The sequence below is a fragment of the Bombus fervidus genome, chromosome 7, assembly GCF_041682495.2.
Source record: "Bombus fervidus isolate BK054 chromosome 7, iyBomFerv1, whole genome shotgun sequence".
Taxonomy (NCBI): domain Eukaryota; kingdom Metazoa; phylum Arthropoda; class Insecta; order Hymenoptera; family Apidae; genus Bombus; species Bombus fervidus.
The window spans coordinates 1,572,050-1,596,123 of NC_091523.1; the positions used below are offsets into that span (position 1 = coordinate 1,572,050).

Genomic DNA, 24,074 nt, shown 5'->3' on the forward strand with positions numbered 1-24,074 from the left:
AGCGGTGTTACAATAAAATTGAAGCTGACGTTTTGAGTTGCAATAGAATTATCATATCCAGTTTGTTAGATGAACAAGATTTTTTCCTAATTATTTAAGATCGTATCTCATTTGGTACGTTTCTCATTATCATTGTTAGTTAGAGTAATAAGAACTCCTCGGACTCTGTGGAATATTCCATTGATTTAACGTCGAACTTAAGCTTAATCGTATGTAGATCGAGAAATTTTTATGTTATCAAAAGTATCTTCCATAATGGTTACTTGTGTAATTAATTATAGTATAAATATAAATAATTAAAGTTTAAAGAGTATCGAATTCCTGAAAAGTTTCGCTATTAAATTTATACAAGAACAAAATGTTCTTCGGTCTGAGTAAGCATAAGCAATTCCAGACGAGCATAGTCAGACACGTACTATAAGCGTTTCTAGGCGTAACTTCACTCAAGATATCATTTAATGGAGCGTTTATCTTATTTAAACTGTAAATCTATTTGCGATTAAATAACAATAAAAAGAGAATAACTTACATTTCCGGAGAATACCGGACGAAACACGTTACGATAAGTTTCAGAATCTATAAACGAAAACTTTTATAAATTAATTAAAACTCCATCATTAAAATAGTTTACATGTATGAAACAGTCGATTATAATCTATGATACTCAATAATCTCGAGTGATTCTTGAATATTAGTCGACGCTGTTACTCAATAGTTTAATTCATGATTTCATTGTGTTCCAAGTATATTAAAATTATGTTATCACTTGCGAAAACATTTATACAGTCGAACATATTCTACTGTAGTCAAAATTAAATGATAAAATAAGCGTCAGAAATGTTTTTGCGATAAATATTCATTAAGGTTGAACAAATATTTTTCCTATCTAAGTGTTATGATCGCTTTGACATACCTCATAGTATACCAACCCACTATTTAACTTTTAACAAACCATGTATCCAGTTTCTTCATTATCATAACACGGTTGCATAATTACAGCAAAAGACATTGCTACGTGACCCACATAAAATACAACAACTGCAAACCGAAGATATCTAAGGAAGTTCGAAATGTACACGGAGGATATCGCGATGTTCAAGAACCGGGTTCCCCACGCAGCGTGAAAGCAACGTAACCTCACGTCTGCGCTCACATCAATGATACGCGCTATACTCGTAGCCGAGTCAAGCGGCAAAACTGGCGGCCGTGGGTTAGAATAGCGTACAGAAGCGGGAATCACGCCAGTCCGCGGCCAGTTCTCCGTGTGGCAGCTGCGCTCTCTTGGTGTCGTTACGCCGGGGGTTGTTCGCGCGCTCGATCGTACGTATCGCTACGAATCGATCTCCAGATGCACAGAAGAGCAGTGAAAGCTTATCAATTAAAAATACGAGATTCAGTGAATAAAGTTCTATTTGTGAGAGAAACAGTGAAAAACGAGAATCGTCAAAACGCAGCGGTTCGATCGCCATATTCAGTCCAGAGGTAAGTGCCAGAGATTGTTTGCCTTTTCTCGCGACCCTGAACATAAGTATCAATGACACAAAGCAGATCTCAAATTCTCTCAATGTTTTGTTTTTTTATTAATTGATTCGTTTAAATGCGAATCGCGCTTTTTTCCTACAATTTTACATGATATTTTGTAGCGCTTTTATTTGTTTGTGTACGGAGTTTGGTATTTCTTTTGACTTCATTGATTCTGCCCCATAAAAAGCATCTCTAACATATAATATGCTACGTTGAGCAAACAATTATTTTAATTTTACAAAGTTTTCCATCTTTTGTAAATTTGTATTTTCGCGCCGAAAAAACCAAACTCGATTCAAAGCTAACCTATCGATTGTTTGCGTACAAAGTCCGGGATTTCATTCAAATTCTTTAATTTTATTCATTGCAATTAGATATATAGTATAATATGAAATATATATAGATATTAGATATATAGAATGCATTTATAAAAGAATTGCATTTCAAAGAAAATTATAATTTTTTGTTGGAAAAATATTTGAAAACGTATGAGAATATTTATAATTCATGGATAATTATTGAAATAGAGATATCATTGAAATAAACTTGTTTGAAAAATTCTTAAAAATAAATATTAAAAGAGAATATTGAGAAGTTTGCGAAATCTTATCGCTTCGAAACGAAGTTCGCTTTAGATGAAGCGACCTGAAACGCTTTATCGGTGTCTATTAAAAACGCTTTCTAAAATGGTAAAGCTATTTATACGCTCTAGTAATCGTTTCCTAGACGACGAGACAGATTCCTAGGACCGGGAAAATTTATATCGTCATCGTGGTACAACGAATTGATGTATAGGAAATACCGGTAACTGTCATTTGGCTGATACAAACACGGATTGTCGATCGTAAACAGAAATTAAGGACATCACTGACGTAAATTATCACGGTAAACAGGGACGTACGAAAGTGGTCAGACAGGTTTTATAGATAGATATGCCAGATACATACACTCGATGTATCAAGGATCGAATACTAGCAAATTCTAGCGAATTCTAGCAAATTATTCAAGTACACGTTGTAGTCGCTAATTAAACATACCACTATCTATACAGCAATTACATGACGATCAAAAATGGAATTATTCAAACAATCTTCCAATGAACGATGTATAACAAGTGGGAAATATGCTAATTTTGAAGACGTGAATCAATATACGTCGAACGGACAACATGATTGGTCAAAGCTATGAGAATACTATAATTGCGAATTGTTAATAAACCTGTGTTTGATTTATACGTCGCACAGGTTTTTCTTCACGACAGAATGCATAAATACCGATCTCTTCCACGGCAATTATATACGAAAATTAGTAATATAATAACTAATTCACTTGATCGAATGCACGTGAACTATTGTCGCGTCTCTCGATCACGTGACTGTAATCGGGAATATTCTGTCATGAACATGACGCATCTTTGAAGATTTTATTGAGAATGTTAACAAAAACGAGAGAGAGAGAGAGAGAGAAGGAAAAAGTGGGATATTGATAGTTTCCATTAAAGTTTCAAATTACATCACTAATGAAATTTGAAGTTATATCTATGATTGCAGCAGCTTCAAGCAATTATTCAACTTCCTTTGTAAGAAATGAAGAAAATTAAGAATTTCCATTGTTTCTGCAGTTATAATAGCGATCATATTTCACTTCCTTATACTCTGTTTTGATATTGTCTTCTCCGTACACAATGTATCTTGTCATAATATGATAATATTGTCGAAGTGGAAGTCCTGAAGTTTATTAATTTTGTGTTCAAGGAAATCGAAATAGAATTTGTTTACTTGAAATATTGGTTTATGAAAATTTTAATTAACATAACGCTATTTCTCTGTATGCTGATACGAAGCATATTCTCACTCGTAAACGAGATTTCAATTATCGAAAGAATTATTATTAATTACGTTTTGTAGTTACATTTCTATAATCCGCTTTATCATTGGTGTTTAAGTCCCTTTTCAGGTTTGTTATGTTTACGAATTGAAATGTGAAAGTCAGTGTCGTGTTTATCTATTCGCCTAAGCGTACTTACAATGAGTAACTTCAATATTCGGACACCACAAAATTTTTATTTTATTGCACAATAATTTTGTTCATAACGGGAAAGAACGTAAGAAATCAGGTATAATATTTAGGCACTGTGTCCAATTAACAATAGTATAAATTTTATTTACATAATATCCAAAACTTATTAAATAATACGTATTAAATGAAACAATGTTTAATTTTAACGTTATTTGAATATTCGGACACTCTAAGATATAAGTAATTTTTTCTTAATTTTTATGTTTTATAAGTGATTTAATACCTTGTGGAGTAACCTCCTTGATAACTTACTTCAAACATTAGGGCAAATTATTTTTTTCAGGTATTCGGTATTAATATAATTCCATTCTTCCTTTTATCGCTGTTTCAACACTTCTTTTGACGTTATTGCAGTTTTTCTAATTCGTCTTTCTAGTTCGTCCCATAGGTTTTCAACGAGGTTGCAAATTTGGTGACTGAGGTGGAGGGTGTAACAATTTTAGACATTTATACAACAAATATTCCTGCACAATACGGGCCTTATGTTTAGGGTCATTTTCTTGGTAGTACTTAAAAATATTAACAATTTCCATTTTTATTGAACTTTTGCATAAATTATTTCTTTAAAACGTTTAAATATATATTTTTGTCCCTAATGCTATCAGTAAAAACTAATTCACTCGTTTCAAACGTAGCAATAGATTCACACACAAGCATGTTTTTACCACTGTGCTTTACAGTGGGTTTCATATTTTTAAATTTAGATTCTTTGTTCTTTTTTCGCCAACCATTCTTTGCTCATCTGAGCCAAAAATATTAAATTTACTTTTATCGCTAAAAATTACGTCATTTCACCATGTGACTTCTTTTTAAAATTATCGCGCATAATTTAATCTTTTCTTTCTATTTGCCTCTTTTACAAATGGCTTTTTTTTAGCAACTCTTCCGGTGTGACCACGTTTTTTCAGTGCTCTGCGTATGGTTTGGGGATGTACTTTCTTCTCAGTCTCTATCAAAAGTTCGTCAGCTAGTTTTAGAATACTTAATGAAGGATTTACCTTTATTTTTCTTATTATTTTCCTTTGGTCACTGATATCCAACTTTCTTGGCTGTCCTTTTTGTGGTATAGATTCTATACGATCTTCTTGTTTAAACCTTTTAATTATATCTCCTACTGTGCTCTTACTTAAATTAAGCATGGCTGCAATTTGTCTATACGATTTTCTATTAGCATTATGAAAAATTACGAGTTGGCGTATATTAAAACTGGTATTATTTTTGCGTGCCATTATGATATGTGAATTTCACGAATATCGAAACGCAACTGATGCTACGAGGCTTGATATGGTATTTACATGTAGACTAGCATGTTTGTAAACAATGATAGTCTTGGAGATCTGGAATACAAAGTATCACGAATGTTGTTGCATCTCTGTGTCCGAATATTAAAGTAATGTTAAAATCAGACCTTTCATTTAGGATATATTATTGACACAATGTTAAAAGTTATGGAAATAAAATTTGTACTATTGTTAACCAGACCTTAGTATTGCTTTAATATTTTATCTGATCATGCATGGTTCTTTTCTGTTGTAAACAAAATTATAGTGGGATAAAATTAAAATTTCGTGGTATCCGAATATTAAAGTTACTCACTGTATATTTTAGAAATGTATAAGATATATATATGTTAGATGTACATATACTGTAAGTATTAGCAGTCAATTCAACATTCTTTGTCAGAAATTATCATAAACTAAAGTTTAAATTAATTCTGTTATTAATTCTATTATTAAAAAGTATATATAAAATTTCTACTTTCTTGATAACCAGTACTATCATTATGAGGTAAACTCGATAATTTTGAATATTGATAATGCAAAAAAAAAATACTTCATTGCCAAAGGAGAAAGAGATAAAGATGAAGAGAAACAAATATTTATAGTAGAATAGAGATCATTCTACACTTGGTATGTTTAAGAATTTCAGTACTTCATTATTCAATAAATAAGTGAGTGTTATTGCGGGTTTATAGTAAAACACGTGATAAGTGTAAAATATGATCCTGTTGTCAACGACTAATCACGCAGCACGCTTTGAAGTGCGAAGTGGCGAGAGGAAATTAGACTGGGTATGGTAATTTAATTATGTCGACAAATAGCATGTCGATAAGTCCGAGGCGAACTGTAAATCACAATTTGTTACTGTTCATTAGTACTCACAACTTTGAATAATACATAGTTTTAATAATAGCTTCTATATATCAGTACATAGTTAAGATATTTATGAAATGAAAAAAATGTTATAAATTCATTGTTTTTATACAAAGAATACTGTAAAATGATTAACTTTGGAATTAGGAAACTCAAAACGGAAAATCAGCTTGCGGAAGTAAGAATTACTCATACTTGGCGTAGCGTCGCCACTCACTATTTCACAATTTCGATATCATTGCACGAGATCACCAAGTATAACGAGTTATTAATAAAACACGCGTTTAGCCGCGCGCTTTGATTCAAAACGAGACCCACGTACCACGTGCTGAAAAACGTGTTCATCTCGAGCCATTGACAGTCACTTTCACTAAACTTTTTCCTAGTGTGTGCTCCACTTTTCATTTATGTTCGTGTAAAATTTACTTATATATGCCTTTTCAGTATTCCATGTCAAAACAACTCTATGAACACAGGTTCTCGCACGATTGTTCATAGCCACCGTTTAATCTAATTTCATGATTTTGTAAATCAATAATAGCATTTCATTTGAATAAGTGACAATAAAGATTTACAAAGCTAATATTTCTTACACATAAGTTTCTTAATGCACGCTCTATAGAAAAATGTACTGGAAATGTCTATAGCTATTATCTACCTATAGTACGAAATATGGTAAAATTAGATTTTATGGTAAAAATTTGGATTGATTGGAAATTTAATGATATTCAGGTTGATGTCATGCTTGCTATTTTGTGAATGAATTGATAAAATGAACGATGTTTTCTGATTCAAACAACAAATGGCAGTCGATTATGTAGTCGTAATAGCAGTTGCAATTAAAAGAATCTATTTTCGTGAGATATTCATGACTAATTTTAGAATTGTTCGTAAATAGGATATTACTGTCTTTTCCCGTTTACGGTAATCGTTCTTGTTAAATCATATTCGGCGGCTTTTAAAAAACCAACTCACTGACGTGTAATCTTGTAAATAAAATAAGTAGAAAAGATGGTAATAAACCGATGGTAAAGCGGTATCGAATTCAATAACTTAGGCGACTGATGTTCCTATGAAAATCGACACTTTTATTTGTTCGAACAAACTCAGCTTATGAACCTTTTATACTTGGTTTCGGTCTATAAACTCAAGGTTAGGAATACATGTAGATCGTGATACCGTATAGGACGTTAGTGGAATATTCTACGCCATTTCAGACATACTAACACATTTGTAAATAATTATTACACAGTCACGTATTCACGTGTTCATTAAGCAGTCACGTATTATAAATTATAAAAAAACGAAATCTTATCTCATATTGAATTTAAAACGAAAGCAAGGGATTTTAATACTCTGTCTTCGATGAACATTAACAGTTGCATTTAATAGGAAAAACCTTAATTAGTATATGAGAACATACTCTGGCTATTCAAAATATTCACGAATATTGACAGAATTAAAAATTCCGAAACAATATTTGTTGTTTATCGAGATTCCGAACTTTTCGGTTCATTTCACAGGATTCAGGTGGAATTTGCCGAAAGATCACCTCGCCACAGTTTGCACCCATATCTCTTATTGATCCAAGAAACCAGAAATTTTACTTTTACTTTTTACTCCTTTCTTTTCCCCTGCATTCTGTTTTTATTTCCCCGCGAAGATGTCTATTTGCGTTGCGTTCATGAATTTTGAGATAGCGTATATGTATCCTTTTTCAACATAAAACAGAGGGAGTACTTTACCTCTGAATAATTGATTTGGATAATGTCCTTATATTTCTCAACTTATTGTGCCTAATTAATAACTAATTATATAGAAACGAAGAGATTCGATTGAAATCGCGGAGAACGCTTCTGCATGACGCATGAGCGTCACTGAATACCACCGATTAAATAAAACTTTTTAGAAAGAGCTGCAAATATTGAAAGATGACACATGAGAATGTTAATTTATATAATAGAAAATAAAGGAGTGATGTTATGCAGCAGAATAGAAGTGATGCAATTTCCAATCAAAGTATGAGCTACTTGTCCGTGAACGTGGACGTAAAATAATTGAAGAATCATTCTCTGAAGTGACATCACCACCCGATAAAATTTCTGTTAATTTGACAACATTAACGTGAAATGAATCAGCTATATAGTACATACATTATCTTCTAAAACTTCGTCCATCTTGATTATTAGATCAAGTCTAAAGTCTTCCCATTCTTGAAACACTAGGTTTGCTGATCTGTAACATACATAGACAATTATAATTTTTCATTTTCTTACTAATTATAAGAACAAAAAATGTAAAATCTATAATTTTGATGTTTTTGGTAATTCTAATATTAGTGTAATGTGTTGTTATCATATTATGTGATTATTAATTATCAAGGAATAATGTATATGATACGAGTAAATGTCTGAATTTACAAAAAACAATTGTTCTTATAACAGAGCAAATGCCAAGGTAGACAAAGCATCTTTAGCACGGGTCACATTTAAGCGCGATATCAGCTGAGTCATATTTGCCTTTCATTTCGTCTTCGTCTTTCCTCTTCGTCTTTCCTCTTCACCTTTCCTCTTCGTCATTCTTCTTCATCTTTTGTTTTCCTTTTTAATTCAAATTCTCTTCTCCCTCGATTGGCGTCTCCCTTCTCAAGCGTCGCAATCTCGTGAGTGTTACGATTTTGACGTAAGTTTTCGTGTTGCGTCTATTAACCGACAATAACTCTCACGATATCAATGCCACAAATTTATTTACTGCTTACATATAACGTCTGTGTGTATGCATGTTCTTTTCTTTCCTTTCGTTTTACCATTCGTGCTCTCGTATCATTCGTTTGAGATTGTGAATCATTTATTGAATCTGACCATCGACTGGTCAAAATCCTCTTTTGTCAACTTGTAATTATACTATACGTGATCGTATTTAAACCGATATTACGTAGTATTGCGTGTGATTTTTGGTTTCGTTTTCTTTATATTTGCGAATCGAATATGGATTATGCATAATTGAATGTTTATTGTAGATAACGCTCCAAGTGCAAAAATTGAAAATTTTTAGCATATAATTTCCTACATGTCAATAGGAATACTGTAGTATAGCAATTTCCATTTGTAGATAATAATAATGTTACAACTAATTTAACGCTAATAGTGTTAAAGGGTAACACCATTCTTACGTCCAACAATTCTTGCACGGAACATAGTAAAATATACTTTTGGAATAAAAATAAAAAGAACATCCCGAAAAAATGTATCTTTTGTTTTGGTACAAGTTATTTAAAAACAAACAGGGTTGATATTTACACTGTTTGCAAATTTAAATGAATAGTACATTCAGTTTTCTTTGCAACTAAGAAATGGCACGTACAGGCTTCTTTACAAATACAATTCTTTTTCCGACGAATTTTGACCATATTAGTGCAAGAGTTAGAAAATTTTGTGGTGCATTTGGATTATTATACACTTAAGATAACTTTTGTAATGATCAAAACAAATCGAATGTCGAAAACAATTTTATTTTCTAAAAAATTTGATATTTGGTATTTACAATGTTGTCTACAAGAGGTCTTCAACTATCGATCTTTTTCTCTTTTCGCTGCGTATTTTATTATCAGCGTACTTTCAAGGTACTTCCATAGTTAGAAACGTCACGTGCTTAGGTACCCATGACCCCTGTCGCGAGCATTCAGACGATATTCTAATGTATGACTATCTGCTGCGAACCGCGTGACGCAGGTCAGAGTTCAAAGAATTCCTCTGCATTCATTGCGTGACGATGGAAATCGATACTGGAGTAATTGAAAAAGTGTTCGCACGATTATCTATCAGTCAGCCTTTTACAATGACACGAGACTACTGCAACTTTTGTGCTGTGTAACGTGTAACGTTTTTGATCACGACGAATCAATTTATTAAAAGAAACTTATACGAAGTACAAGGAACGCGATAAATCACGTAGGACTCGTCTGTATGTGAAATTGTGTGATTATTTAAATAAGATGATTCTGCAACGTTCCGTGGTTACATCAATTTTATGAAACACGTATCAATATTTAGGAGAACATCGTGACTTTATTCGATTTTGTGTTTAATAAAATATTAGCTGGTTTTAGAGATGATTTCATCAACCTTGGAATTACGTTCCATTCGGTCTTATGAAAGAATGAAGAATTTTATAATAAGACCAATCTGATATTTCATTGGAATAACCGACAGTTTTAAGGCTTTTGTGGAAGCAATTTAATGGAAAGTAAGAAATCATAGTTAGTGACCATGAATTCATTAACATGTCTTTTTGAATTTTTTTTATTAAGATTTTAACAGTCTGAATAAAAGGTTGTAACACAAAATAATTGAGAAGAAAGTACGCCACAAAGAATATAAAATGAAGATATTCAAAGATATATGAAACAGGAAAAAATCACTATATTGCCACTCATATGAACATTTCGATAAAACAACAGAATAATTACGTGTGTTCTTATCTAGTGACGTCGATGAGGTGTAATTATAAAATATACAAGACTAACGTAGGGTGCGGAAGAGACTACCAGAGGATTAGCGTTCTATCGATTATACTATCAGTCAGGTTTTCATTAAATAGAAAATACGAAGCATGTATTCTAGTCACGCAGTTTATTTCTCTACAATCGACGAATAATCAAAATGAACGAAGAATAGGAAATATGACAGAGAAAGTTAAAGAGAAAGTATATTATCGATTATAACGTATATTAAACTTTTAGCACATCTATAAGTTGACGTTATGTTTGGAAAATAATGCATGTTTTTATCAGGTTTTATACATAAATTCTATTTTCATAGTATCAGATTTTTGTAGCCATACGAAAGCCACTAAATGTGACTACCACTGGCGAATATTTTGCTCTAAAATTATTAAATGTTCGAGCTATGAACAGATATAAACAGTTAGATGGAATTGACAATTTTCTGCAGTTAATATGCACGATATTAATGAATATCTACAAAACAGGAAGAGCGGTGCATTAAATGGCCCATTAACTCATGAGCTAAACGGCCGCAGAGTCGATCGTTTGCTTTTCTTTCATTAAGCGGTGCTCGTGGCGCAAGGTGTAAAATTGGGTTAAGGTTAAGCCATGTAAATGGTCGTGTAACCATGTAACAGTTGCAGCCTCGTTGACGCAACGATCGACAGAAATCGCCGGGACGAAAACGCGAGTCTATGCAGAGAAACCGACGGTATATGTATAATTTATAACAGGGAACCGCGTATATTAAATGTAAATGTAGAGTAGCGTTAAAATGTCACGTGCGGTATAGTATAGTACGCGATAACGGGTTATTCCCGAAACGCGAGAAAGTATACACACAGATCGATCTTCCGCACAGGAAGTCTGTATTCCACGAAACCGTACCTCGTGCGAAAATCGATACAAAAACCGCTACCAGAGGCTAATTTTTCTTCGTCCTTATTTTCAACAACCAACTATTCGTACGTGCACGTAACCATTTATTCGACATCGCAGCGCGTCAACTTAGAACGTTAGTAGCAAGCACTATGAATGCGAATAGCGAGTGTTTTTATTGAAAGCAGAAACAGAATGGATGCTTATTTGACGATCACGAAGAACGATCGAGTGAACATCTTGTGCTGATTCGATTAACTGTGCTCTGTCCGTTTTCGAGAATATCGATTCTAACCAGTGTACCGAATAGTGTTCGATCTAAAGAAGAATGACTTACAGAAAGCAGATTTTAATGGACTTCACGGAGATGTAACATGTCTGTTTATGTGAACCGTGCACTAATCGGTTGTGCAACATTGTTTCTCAATGTAAAGGCACCAGGTATTGGTTGTCTGTATTTATCTATTAAATGTCGCGAATTCCCATTTTATACGTTTTACTTTGCTGATACATTACGTCATTTATCTCTCGTATTTTGTTTGATTTGACGCCGTTATAGTTGCATTTTAATTTTCGTTCCGCGTGATAAAATAAAAGCAAAAACGGCAAGGTATTAGTTAAGTACGAGACCGATTAAGTTTTTACCGATTACACGGCGATATCGCACAGGTAAACATGTTGTTGCAAAGTAAATGCATAAAAAACGGAAACGTTAATGCTGATTCGGTTCTTAGGCTACTGCATTTCTCTCACGTTTCTCATGTTCACGTTTTCTGCGTAGCACGTGTATTTATTATTCCGTGCGACATCGCTGTTCTAATAGTGAAAACCATGCAACCTTGATCCATTTTATCACGAACGTTTGAAATTACATTTAAAATGTAGGCGATCTTCGAGCATAAATAATACTTGTTCGACCGATGGTTCATTTTTAGCTCAGTGTGAAAAAAGGATGACAAAGTTAAAGCAATATGGCTAGAATGTAAATTGGATATTTTATGTGTGAATGAGTTCGTCATTTATCGTGCCATTGTACCATTTAATACTTTAAATATGTTAAAGATACGATAAAAGCATATAGTATAGTTGTGAAATATGGTATAGTACACTGTCATATAATAAGGAAACAGCGATTTTTTTCTTAAGAAATTATTATTTTTTGTAACAGAGTTTCGTTTTCTATTTCAATCGAATATGAAATTTTTAATTCATAAACATATAAGCGTTACATTTTTATTTTATATTTATTTTATATTTTATTCTATATATATATATAAAATTACAGTTTTATTGCAATTTCCACGCAAACGTTCGAAATTCTTCTCAAAATGTTCTATACTGTGGCTGTCGTTATTTTAAACGCACTTCATTCATTTCAATCTATCACAGTTGGTTATATACTGTGGAATTACTTAAGGTTTTATATTGCATCGCTCCCGTCATATCATCGGGCTATTGTTTTGCTATCAACCAAATGGCTGACAAGAACAAGAGTTATTAATTTAATATCATAACGTATCCTAATCAGTTGCTAACGGTTTTTAATTGCTATTACCGTGTCTACTGTCTATCACGTGCACATTGTTTATGATTCCTTTAACATCCTATAACAATATTTATACACACGCATACATATACATTCTGTAACGATATTACAGCTGTTACTGTAACAATATTATTATTAACAATATTACAATTATACATTATTATTATTATTATTCGTGTGGTACATAGAAGCATATTTTCGTGCTTAAAGCGTCTTGTACACTATGTAATTTGAGGTTAGACGATAATTAAAAGTAATCAATGATATACAGATCTATCAAAACGAAATTTAATTATTAGAGATTAAATGAATCGATAATGACGCGTATCCATTTTGGAAATTCTTGATAGTACATATAAATATGATTTCGATTCGATGTACATATCATAAATCAGTTAAGTAATCAAATATTTGCACGTATGTAATTGCTTATGATTGATGTCTTTGATTACATTTTCCTTTTTCCATTGTCATCATACCGTTGCGACAATTCTATCACCTGGCAAGAAGGCTTATATATTTTCCTCGTGTTTCAAATTAATTGGAAATCAGGTTTAACTTTACGAATATCATCCTTTCTTATCTCATTTCATGGAATTGCGTAATATTTCTTCTCCAAGTTATTCACTGTATCGCGGACCATTTATCTTATATATAATACCTAATATGAATTATTCGTAACGTTTTAATAATTCAGTATTGCATAGCTTCACGATTACTCTTGAGGAAACGACGTAATTTATTGCAAAATGTACGGCGCTTACAATTCAGAGATTATTGACGTGGTTATTCACCCATGACTCAATATTCTAGAAATCGCTAACAAAATTGCAAACCCGATCTGAATACGTTTCTGAAGTGCCAAAAATATCGTTGAGTCATTTGTATGCTTTTGAATTTGATGAAGCGTGAATTTATAATACATATGATAAATTATAAACATCTTTTATATTTCATTGAAGCGATTCATTTTCAAAACACCAGGGAGAAAATAATAAAATTAATATAAAAATATCGAAGTGTGTCGAAATTAAAACAGGATTCTGACTGACGCGTTCTGTAAAATACCATCACGCCCACCGATAATCCTTCCTAATCGAACCACTCCTGCTTGAGTCATAGCGTTTTATCTGTTTCCATAAGAAGAAAATTCCTGTATCAAAAATCATCGACAGGTATGCAGAGCAGAGAAAATGACGGCTGAGTTGCGTTATGTACAGGAAAAATGGAGGTAGAACGTGACAGAGGCTTGTCTGACTGCTATGGCCCGATTCTACCGTTGAGAAAATTCACACGTACGCCAGACGTCTATCATGAACACTCATTGTTCGTGCTGAAATTAAGCGATGCCCCATACGCAATTTTAGGATAAAGATTTCCTTTGTGGCATGTATTTTCCGCTTTCAGAATAGAATGGTAAGAAACGGTACTGGCGATATTGTCTCATAGAATATTCACGAAGGAACTACAATTAGAATCGGTAGAAGCTTATCGATGTCCTAAGAACTTACCGTAAATATAAATGAGATAAACTGTACATAAACCAGATATACTGCTATCTATATGTCGTTCAATTATAAATCAGGAAGTGTTTGTTAATGGCTGTTAAAAGAATACCTTTTTTTCTTTGTTTCTGATTACTTCCAGTTCTTGTTCAGCCTTCATCTAGAAGCACGTCCTGGATTTTCATAATTACGCAAGAGAAACTTCCATGATGTTGCAAATAGCGGAACAAACCAGATTACTAGATGTGCTCTATTTTTAGGTGCCGATTTAATTCTATCTCTGTGTATGTGTGTGTAACTGTTCAACTAAATTCATTTATTCTTGTATCAGTGTTCTACGTCAAAATACTTTGAATTACACGTTATATAAATCATACCATAAGTAGTTGAGCTATAGGAGTATCAATTTTTCTAATTGATTTTAAATACTATAATTGTAATGCAGATTTTTCTTGTTTCTTTGATAAAGAAAAGAAGGAGAGGAAAAGAATAAAATTTCTATTAGAGAAATTACTATCAAATTCTATTCGCAATTACTTTCTCCTTTTGTAAAGATCACAATTTGTAAGAAGTATACCCCCTTCGTGGCCAAACTCACGTCCTTGGCCATCATTTCGTGCACCTATGCAAATGAAAATCAATTTCACGTGTGTAATAATAATCATGCTCTCGTCTCAAAGCAATCACGTGCAAAGTGATGAAAAAATCACGCGATGGCACATTGAACAAACGAGGCAAGAGAATGATTTTATAAAGTATTGCACGTGTATTTAGACAAATTTATTTATGACAAATGAGCGATAAGTTTAAAAAATATCATCCCTTATCTTTATGATTTCTGCCCCGTTATCAGATGTAATCCTCAGGTATAAAGACGTAACTCTGTATGCCGCAGATAGGCATAACTCCGTATTTTAGTCGACCGGGAAGTGTGGCACATATCAAAGTACGAATTTGCTCGTGTGTTTAAGTGCCATTTTAGGATATGGACGAAATCAATGGTAAATTCTTTGGAATGAACTTGGAATTATCATAATCTTTCATTCATATCAAATTGTGTTTACGATATCGAGTGCTCTCATATCAAACATACAAAAAAATCTATCCAACTTTCAAACTATAGCAATTGTGACTTAGCATGATTTAAATATTAAGTAACAATAGTTAAACGTAAGATAATAATTTAAATATTTGATCGTTATGATTACGACTTCTTTTCTTTTTTATGCAGTTCTCCGTACTGTGTTTCCCTGCTTCTATTTGTATTCATTCGTCTTTTACAAATTCCATTATTCAGATACCTTTACCCTCTTAATTTCTTGCGAGAACTGTTTCAAGGAGATAAGTTATATAATTTAAATAATAAGTCGTTGCTGATCATCGGTATTTAGTTATAGTTAGGATTTGAATACCAAAAGAAAATAATTTGTAATCACGCTACATTCATTAATATTCATATTCTTCTGCTATTTGTAATTACGCATCAGGTTTTCCTTTTTTTCTTCTTCTTTCCAGTTTGCGGTGTTTGTGTTCTCATTGAAATTTGTAATTTCTTGGTATCGCACCGGTGCAACGATAACGTGAAATGTTGCTTTTTGTACTGTTTTCACCGATAAGAAATTTGCAAACATTTATTATCGTTTGCTTTACGAAATAAATGCATATCTTCCAAAAAGTCCATCGTAAAAATATACTGGAGTTTTTAACGAATTCATACTATTAAAGTTTTCAAAGTGCAAAGGTTAACATCGATATTTCTTCGAACAGTTTATGAACTATATTTTTCCTTATAGGCGATTAGGCGGACGAATCTCTCGTCATACGAAAGAACACGCGTGATCCTCGATAAAGAACATCGTTCGCATTTTATAGTCAGTGAAATAGATGCGTTAATATTCGATCGGTTTTTATTTCTAAAATAGCATACAGCGCGGCGGGACAGAGAAGTGACAGATATCGATCGTGCGATTGCTGATGTCCGAGATGGCCTACCTTTGCGGTATATTCATTCTTGTGCAGCCTACTTTTCTCTCTCTTTTTTTCTCGCAACCGAAGAATATTTATAGATTTTTACTTCACGCGAGCATATTTCTTTAACACTCAAAACAAACTCGCCGCCGATCGATTTATATTTCATCATGTTTACACACATTAATTACATTCAGCATCACCCAACTTTAAGAAACTGTCAGATTTGCTCCAATACCATGCATAATTAGCTGCCGATTTATTTTGTATAGAAAAATCATAAGAAAGGTAAAAACCACCAAGATAAAAGTAGGATATATTTATATAATAAGATTCAAAGAGGATTTTGAAACCAGGGAAAGTCAGCTTCAGCAGGAATAACGTCGTTCAGATTTCTCATACGACAGGGGGTAATAAACATTTTCGTGGCAGAAACAAACTTTCGTTGGAACGGGTTATCTTTTCTCCAGAACTCTTATTTATCGTTGTCCTTGATTTTATTCTGCGTCACCTACCAAACTTTTATTATAAGTCATTGTCGCTAGACAAACAATTGCTTTGTTCGACTAACCCACTTCTACAAATAAGTTTCCTACCTTTTACCTGTCGGTAACGATTCTACTCGCCATTTATATCCATTGACTTCAATTTTAATACTCAAATAGCCATTAACGCGATATTATTGTTTAGGGATTTCCATACATATTTTATTGACGAAGAAAACGCGTTTTTCTTCTATATCTTAAATTGTGGTTGAATTTTACTTTGTAATTTGAATTCCATGTAAGATTTCATTTATGTTGATGAAATTTCGGTTTCACTTCTACTAATTTTCTACGAAACGTGGAGTATGGAAAAGCTAAGGTTTTATGTCCAATCTGAAATTCATTAAAATTCATTTATTGCATATATGTTTTATATGTTTGTATGTAACGATTAAAAGTGTAAAAAGTGAAAACTAAATGGACGTATGTCCTCTTAAAATACATCATGTTTGCTCGAGGTATACTCAACATCATGCGTGATCTGAAACGAAGTTCAGAAACAGAGTTGTGTCTATCTACTATGTCATCGCGCATCGCGCGAATCAATATCGTACAGTTGGAAATAAAGTACGTGGCAATATCCTCACCGTAGTTATATATAGCGCCATTTTCTAAAATTGATCGTACGTACATATGTCAATCTAATCAAGTCACGGAAATGGAATATTATCTAAAAATAAACTTTACTTTAGTATATATCTACGTAGAGGTTTGTCTCCCAGTAAAGATCAAAAGGTTTTCTACTATAAAAAAATTTCTAACAATAGATACACACCTTTCATACATCGATAAATTTAATTTCAAATCCATTCATAAAGTCCAAAGAAATATATAAATCAGAGAAACTATATCTAAACCAACAATTTCGTCTGAAATGCCAAACGTTAGTTTCTTCGTGCATACGCTATCGTTATTTATGTCATTGTCCAATGATTTAGTGTCCACAAATTAAATCCCCTACGTCATCCAAAGACGTGAACCTATTTTCAAAATGCTAGTGAACTCTGTGAGATTTCCCGAATATTTGAATTAATATTTTTGACATTTCTTCTAAATTCAAATCTTAATTTTCAAATTCAAATTCAAATTGCAGAATTCAGAAAATTGTTACAAATATGAAATTCAAGTTAAAAAGAATTGTTCCATTATTGACTGATGGAAGAAAAAATTCAATTGATCAAGCGATCTTTCTTCTGAACGAATTCTGAAATCGCTATCATCTAACAATGAAACAATGATCTCCAGAAAAGCCAAGATTTATCCCGACAAATTTTTTCTTTAACGCGGTAGGCGATCGAACGATATACGATAATAAGGAAATCTGTCTGAAACTTTGCAGAAAAGTTGCAAAACTGATCTCTGTTTGCGATTTCAGCAATGTCCTTGGAGGAGTCGCGGCGTTCGCAGCGTCCCTACAGGTACGGAATGGTTCTCCTTTGCGTTGGAGCACTGATAAACTGGTTAGGCCTCGCGGAGAACTACGTCGAACCGGTACGATATGTCGGTGTTGCTTGCATAATCGCAGGCGCTCTTCTCATATGTGCCGCAATGTGTTGTTGGCTGCACGCACCGCCAAGTAGGGCAACCATGCACACACAACACACAAATCATCCAATCACAGCACAGGTAAGTCTTCATTTTTTAATCCATTACAGCGATAATCATTTTATCTTTTATCGAAATAGTGAAATACGTCAGGGAATACAAATTTGTTACGAGTAGAGATTGCGAATAAGTTAAGAGACTGATTTGGTATCGTATTGGTATATTTTGAAAAAATTAATCAGACGTTGATTTGATTGATTGGAATATGATTCTGATTTTATATGACTGACTTATCTTTTTCATATGCAGTATGTAATTGTTGTTATAGAAAATACAAAACTAAGTAATATATCGCATACTATAAAGTGCAATTCTAATAACAGATCGAATCATACGTCTTTAATTAGCTAGTCGAAGATGAAATTGAAACTTTTGCGAGCAACAATGTTCCAAGGAAATTTGAGATCAATATTTTACTTCTACGTTTGACTACATTTGTATTTCAAGCAACTTAAGAACTAGTCGCGTGCATACAATTAACCTATACATATAGTGAATTCGAACAAACTGTCGATTAAACAGATAAAATTTCTGAACTTTAGCCGCAGTGACAGTTCACTTAACATTGCCAACATTTATGTATTCATATTCTAAGATCGAGAAATCTATCTGAATCCTTTCTCTCAGAATGACTCAGGATAGAACAACAGCTATAGTTATATTGACTGAAAGAGTAATTGAATCTAATTTCGATTCTATTTCACGTGTCAAAGTCCCTACTTTCTCCGTAAACGGCTCAATTTACCATCGGCAAATGTTTTGTTCGAGTTTAAGGATTTCGAAACATACTTGATTGAGACCTCCGAAAATTGCAGCGTTTTTCAGATCGATCCGGGTCAACTTCCTATTATAGACGGCGAACCGGTCGTCTATAGCACAAGTAATAGTACACAGGGGAACCGTAATCACCAGCGTTTGTAAACAGGCTACGAGATAAAAATAATATAGTTCGATCAAAATTGTTGCAGTGGCTTTTCCTCGCCTCATAAATCACTCGCTAGCTCCTAAAATCGACATAGTTAACACACGCTATGTAGCGTTTCGTAAAGCGGCAATAATTGCTGTATACTCTTGATACAAATCAGCTTCGTCAAAAGTGAAAATTTATGCACAACGTTTATAGTTCGATAGGAGAATGTTCGGTAAACGAAATTAATTTTCGTAATTCTTTTTGTTCCATAATTTATTATACATATAGTTACAGCATACAAGCATAGTACATAGTACCGCTTATAATTATTCGAGGATTTATCGAGTATTAAAAAATCGCACTTAGCTTCAAGATCAATAGATCAAAATCAATACTAACTACTAATAGATCGATCAATAGTAATATCAATAACAAATCGATAAAGTGAAAGATAGATGATAATAGTGTAACATTAACCACGTTTATAAATATAAGTAGCAATAAATGATGTAGAAAGCTAAGTATATTGATACAAAACCGATTTCTATGGAAACGGAACGGTGTTAAAGAAATTGTATTCCTTTTTTGTGGTCAAATATCTCATTTTACAGTACTACTTTGCGGTGTATCATGTAAAGTATTATCAAAAATCACTTTTGTTCTTTTCTTGTGATATAATTTTCACATGAATGCATCTTTCAACCAATGTATCTTTATGACACGTAGTATGCTGCCAAAAGTTACGATAAGAACTAAAATTTCTAATTCATATGGCCATCGAACTAAAAATTCTTATCCCTTGAACAATTATAAGCAGTATCGTAGACGCGATCGCACTACTTTCACAGGTATTATGTAAATTCTGGGAACCAGACGATCAGAATCCTCCGATTATCACTGGACGAATTCTTTTGTCGCACGTTTTCCTTTATCTCCTCGCGATTCTGTCATATCTTTGTTTGCAACGTTCTCTTTTGTCCTACACGCCCCATTGTGTCTATGCTTTCATTTCACTCGAATTTTGGTCATGCAAAGATTGTTCTTTCAGAAGCTGTTCCTCTTACTTTTTTGCCTCTCCTTCACATTTTCTGCATTTTGTCTCTAAAACGATATGTGGGCGTAGTATAGTCGTGTGACTTAGAATAGCAGCTGTTCCTCTTTTCGTTCACGCAGGGAAACAATAGAAATGCAAAGGTCTGTCTGTGGCTCGATGCATAAAGGAGGTCGCTGGTAGTTACAGTGCACTTATCTACTACTGTAAGGATATTCACCCGGAAGCACGTATCTATATTTATCGGCGGCCATCCTTCGATTATTTTGCCGTGTCCCAGCTGCAATCGACACATTTGAAACAGTTGTCAATTTTCCGTTATGCAACCTTCTTCTTACAGTAATTAACATTTTAAAATTAACCTGTTATTAATAAAGTAGAACGTGAAGAATGTAAAATGATAAAAAATACATGAGAAATATTCATTTTTTGCAAATAATATTTCAGTGTTATTAAGTAAAATGGAAATATAGCGACGCATTGATATTCATTTATACTTCCACATTATCATCTATTTCCATTACTAATGATCTCATCATGGATCATTAATTTTTAATTATTAATCTTATTAGCGAAACGAATTAATCTGACAAAGATCATGAATACGATTATAAGATATTTATTCATATGTATATCTAACAGTAAGTATAACAAGAGACTTAATCCTAAAGTGTATTATTCATTGTCGTACAATATTTACGACAGATACACTGATAATTTCTCCTGGAAAGTATATATTTGAAAGGAAACTTCATGGTGTTCCTTCAAGTATGAATTTCTATCGTAGAATCTTAGTCGCATAAACAGGTCCAAATGAATTAAATAAATAACTAGGAAATTCTTAAATACCAAATTCTATAACTGGCATTAAGTAAAAAACTCTAAACAACAAAATCGTGCGATATTTTTACAAATGGCTTTTACATCGGCTAGATTATTTCCAAACGAAGAAACACGATCATTGACCGATCTATAGAACAATCACGAACGAAATCGTGAGCCGCTCGAGTCAATAGGGACCGAACGACCGGTGCCAGCATTGCAAAATCTCTAATTTGCGATTTGTACCTAATGAAGAAAGCCGACAGTTTCGTGGAAGAAAAAATCGGCTCTGTTCTCAGTCATTCACCCAGCGATTCAAGCCGACAAAACGATTATGCAATTTTCCGCGAAGCTTTCTTTATAGCCTCGAATAACCGCGCTATTTTCATCCTGTTCTGTATCCGGCGTACGTAGCTCTGCGGTAAACGCGCGCCCTTTCGTGACTTAGATCCGGCCAGCTATAAAGTTTCTAAAGAGTGTCGAGGCAAACACGTAGGTGGATATCTATAGACCAGTCGCGATATATATAGAAGAATAACCATTTTGGGGTTAATATCCTTGCGGTTGATCGTGTAATACTGTCGTCAAATATTAACGAGATAAGAATCGATTCGTACGAATCGGATCGGAGGGGTCACTTTCGAAAGGCAGACGTTGATCATTCATGGCTCTAAGTATAGAATCCTATCGAATTACTATCTCCTTGTACTTGAATATATATATATTTATATATGTAAATATATATATACATATATAATATTATTTTATAATTCTGTCAAACACTGATTCGAGTGATAAATTCTGTATAACGCAGATCGACGATCCTATTCACGTAATCTCCATTGAGGAACCATCTAGTGGATCCAGACAAAAACCACCAGATTACGAGGCGGTTACGGATGCGCCACCTAGCTACGACGATGCCATCAAGTTGAATCCTAGTCATCTATTTAGGCCGAACAATAGCAACACGTTGTCATTACCAACTGTACACAATATGGTTCCTAGAACCGTGGAGATTGTTTCTAGGGACCCTACGCCGTCGCCGCCGCCGCCTTACGCGAGGTAAAATACAATTACGCATCTCCACTGCTTTCTCTTCAATGAAACGTTCGATTATTTAGTCGATAGATTCTCCGTAAAGTATAAAAAGAACAGATGTTTGATATATTGTGTCGTTCGTAAGTCGTTCGTGAGAACTAGTTAGCCTGGTCGCGTTGTGAAACGTAGGGTGGGGATGGAACGAAGTCAGGGAATTCCATACATCTGGGAGGAACTATGATGCAATTTCACTTCGTGGTTTATTACAGGTGATGCTACGAATTGTTCTATAAAACTTGGTTACGTCATCATATACTACGAATATGGTATTAGTTACGTCAGAACTTTGTTCATCTAAACTTTTCTGTGAATAATAATTCACTGGTTTTCACGCTATTTAGATAAGATTTTTGCATTCAAATAATAAATTTAAGCGACAAGAGATTGTTTAATTAAGCATTAAATACCCCAATAAATGTTCTGTTATATCTCTAATGTATGAGATTCGATTGAGTTTCTGAGAATTCGATGAATTCTTGTAGAAATTTTATTGAAAGAAATAAATCTTTGATAATCTTATTGATAAGTATGTGTACAGATTTTTGATGTAATTATACAATTATATTGATGATTTCTCCTTATTTTAGGTGAAATATTTGGCAATACCACTCATGATCGCGACAAGAGAGGCTTGCGGCATGCTAGAGTTCCTGCGTATTGCAATACATCTACCAACCGGCCAAGTACAAGAGTGCAAAGATGGTACGAACCATTCAGCCGTTCGTTATAGGTGTTACAGCACCGTCAAGGATGGGAGAGCCTCGTTTACGTAGACCTCTTTTAAGTAGACTAAAGATATTTGTGTTCAAAGAATCAAACGAACAGTTCTCCAAACGGGACTCCACTTTTGTCAGCGAATCAACGCAATGACACGATCGAAGCTAGGATCGAGGGTAGAGTCGTATTACATTGGTCGTTACGTTTGATCGATGGATTCCATGAGTCTGAAACGGATGGCGAATTTTGTTGCAAGAACTTGAGAAATTCGAAGAAGAGAGAGCTCAAGAGAGTCAAAGGGAATGTAAACATTGTGCCTTCTGCAAAGCGCCTAGAGAGACACAAGCCTAAATGTTTGCACAAGATACTCATGACTTGATACGTAGTTCCAGAGCTGTCGAAACTTCAAGTGAACTTGCCAATAAACCCGTATAAGCGTGATTAGTGAACTCGTCTGGCTAATTTAGAGTGAATCTAAAATAGCAAATACGAACTGTCGATACACTTCGTACGTTTGTACATTATTATATCTGTACACAATCTATAAACTGTATCCATTATCATTAAAAAGAATAGCATTTGCTATGGTCGAAGAACTTAAGAGACTTTTACGTGACCTTAAGAGACCTTAAAAGACGTGTAGGAATTGGAGAGGGAAGCTCTAAAACGTATCGGAACTAGAGATGTTCTGAATTTCATTGCTTAGACAATCGCGTGGCTTTTTAGGGGAAATACGTTTGCTTGCCATATAATTTCGATGATTGTCATTTTTACACGATGTACATACCATATGCGAAACTCATTCACACGTCCATTTTATTGTGATATATACGATTATGCAGGTATTATATAATATATTACTATGTCAAGTTCGACGTTGCTTTGTGAAACAAGACTCTTTTTTTATAACGAAAATGCAAATATAATGATAGGCAACTTTTAAACTTGAGTTTCTTTTCTACACCAATTCCTTATAGCGTTTCCTATAAGATTCGAAACGATAGAATTCTAACATGGCCATAATCGAAATTAATAAAACTTAAGAAGTCTTCTTAGTATGACGGGCTAAAACATCAATCTTTTTGTTTTTTCTTATAATTTGATATCTTGAAAATATGTCCATAAAGTTTTAAAGTTTAATTCTCAATCTTGGTAGAGATCTATG

General features: G+C 33.5%; 1 protein-coding gene across 5 annotated transcripts; it reads left to right on the forward strand.

The window, feature by feature from the left end:
• The first annotated feature begins 1,212 nt into the window (after window positions 1–1,212).
• Window positions 1,213–23,853, forward strand: LOC139989258 (uncharacterized). Of its 5 annotated transcripts, XM_072007449.2 has the most exons (5): window positions 1,213–1,482; window positions 14,333–14,450; window positions 18,079–18,329; window positions 21,906–22,156; window positions 22,780–22,857. In XM_072007449.2, the coding sequence occupies exons 3-5, from the start codon at window positions 18,081–18,083 to the stop codon at window positions 22,781–22,783; spliced, it is 504 nt and encodes a 167-aa protein (XP_071863550.1). In that variant the 5' UTR covers window positions 1,213–1,482; window positions 14,333–14,450; window positions 18,079–18,080; the 3' UTR covers window positions 22,784–22,857. The 5 variants fall into 5 exon arrangements, with proteins under 5 accessions (XP_071863550.1, XP_071863549.1, XP_071863551.1 ...); XM_072007448.2 differs by lacking the exon at window positions 14,333–14,450 and having other exon boundaries at window positions 1,216–1,482; XM_072007446.2 differs by lacking the exons at window positions 1,213–1,482; window positions 14,333–14,450 and adding an exon at window positions 10,764–11,580.
• The last annotated feature ends 221 nt before the right edge of the window (window positions 23,854–24,074 follow it).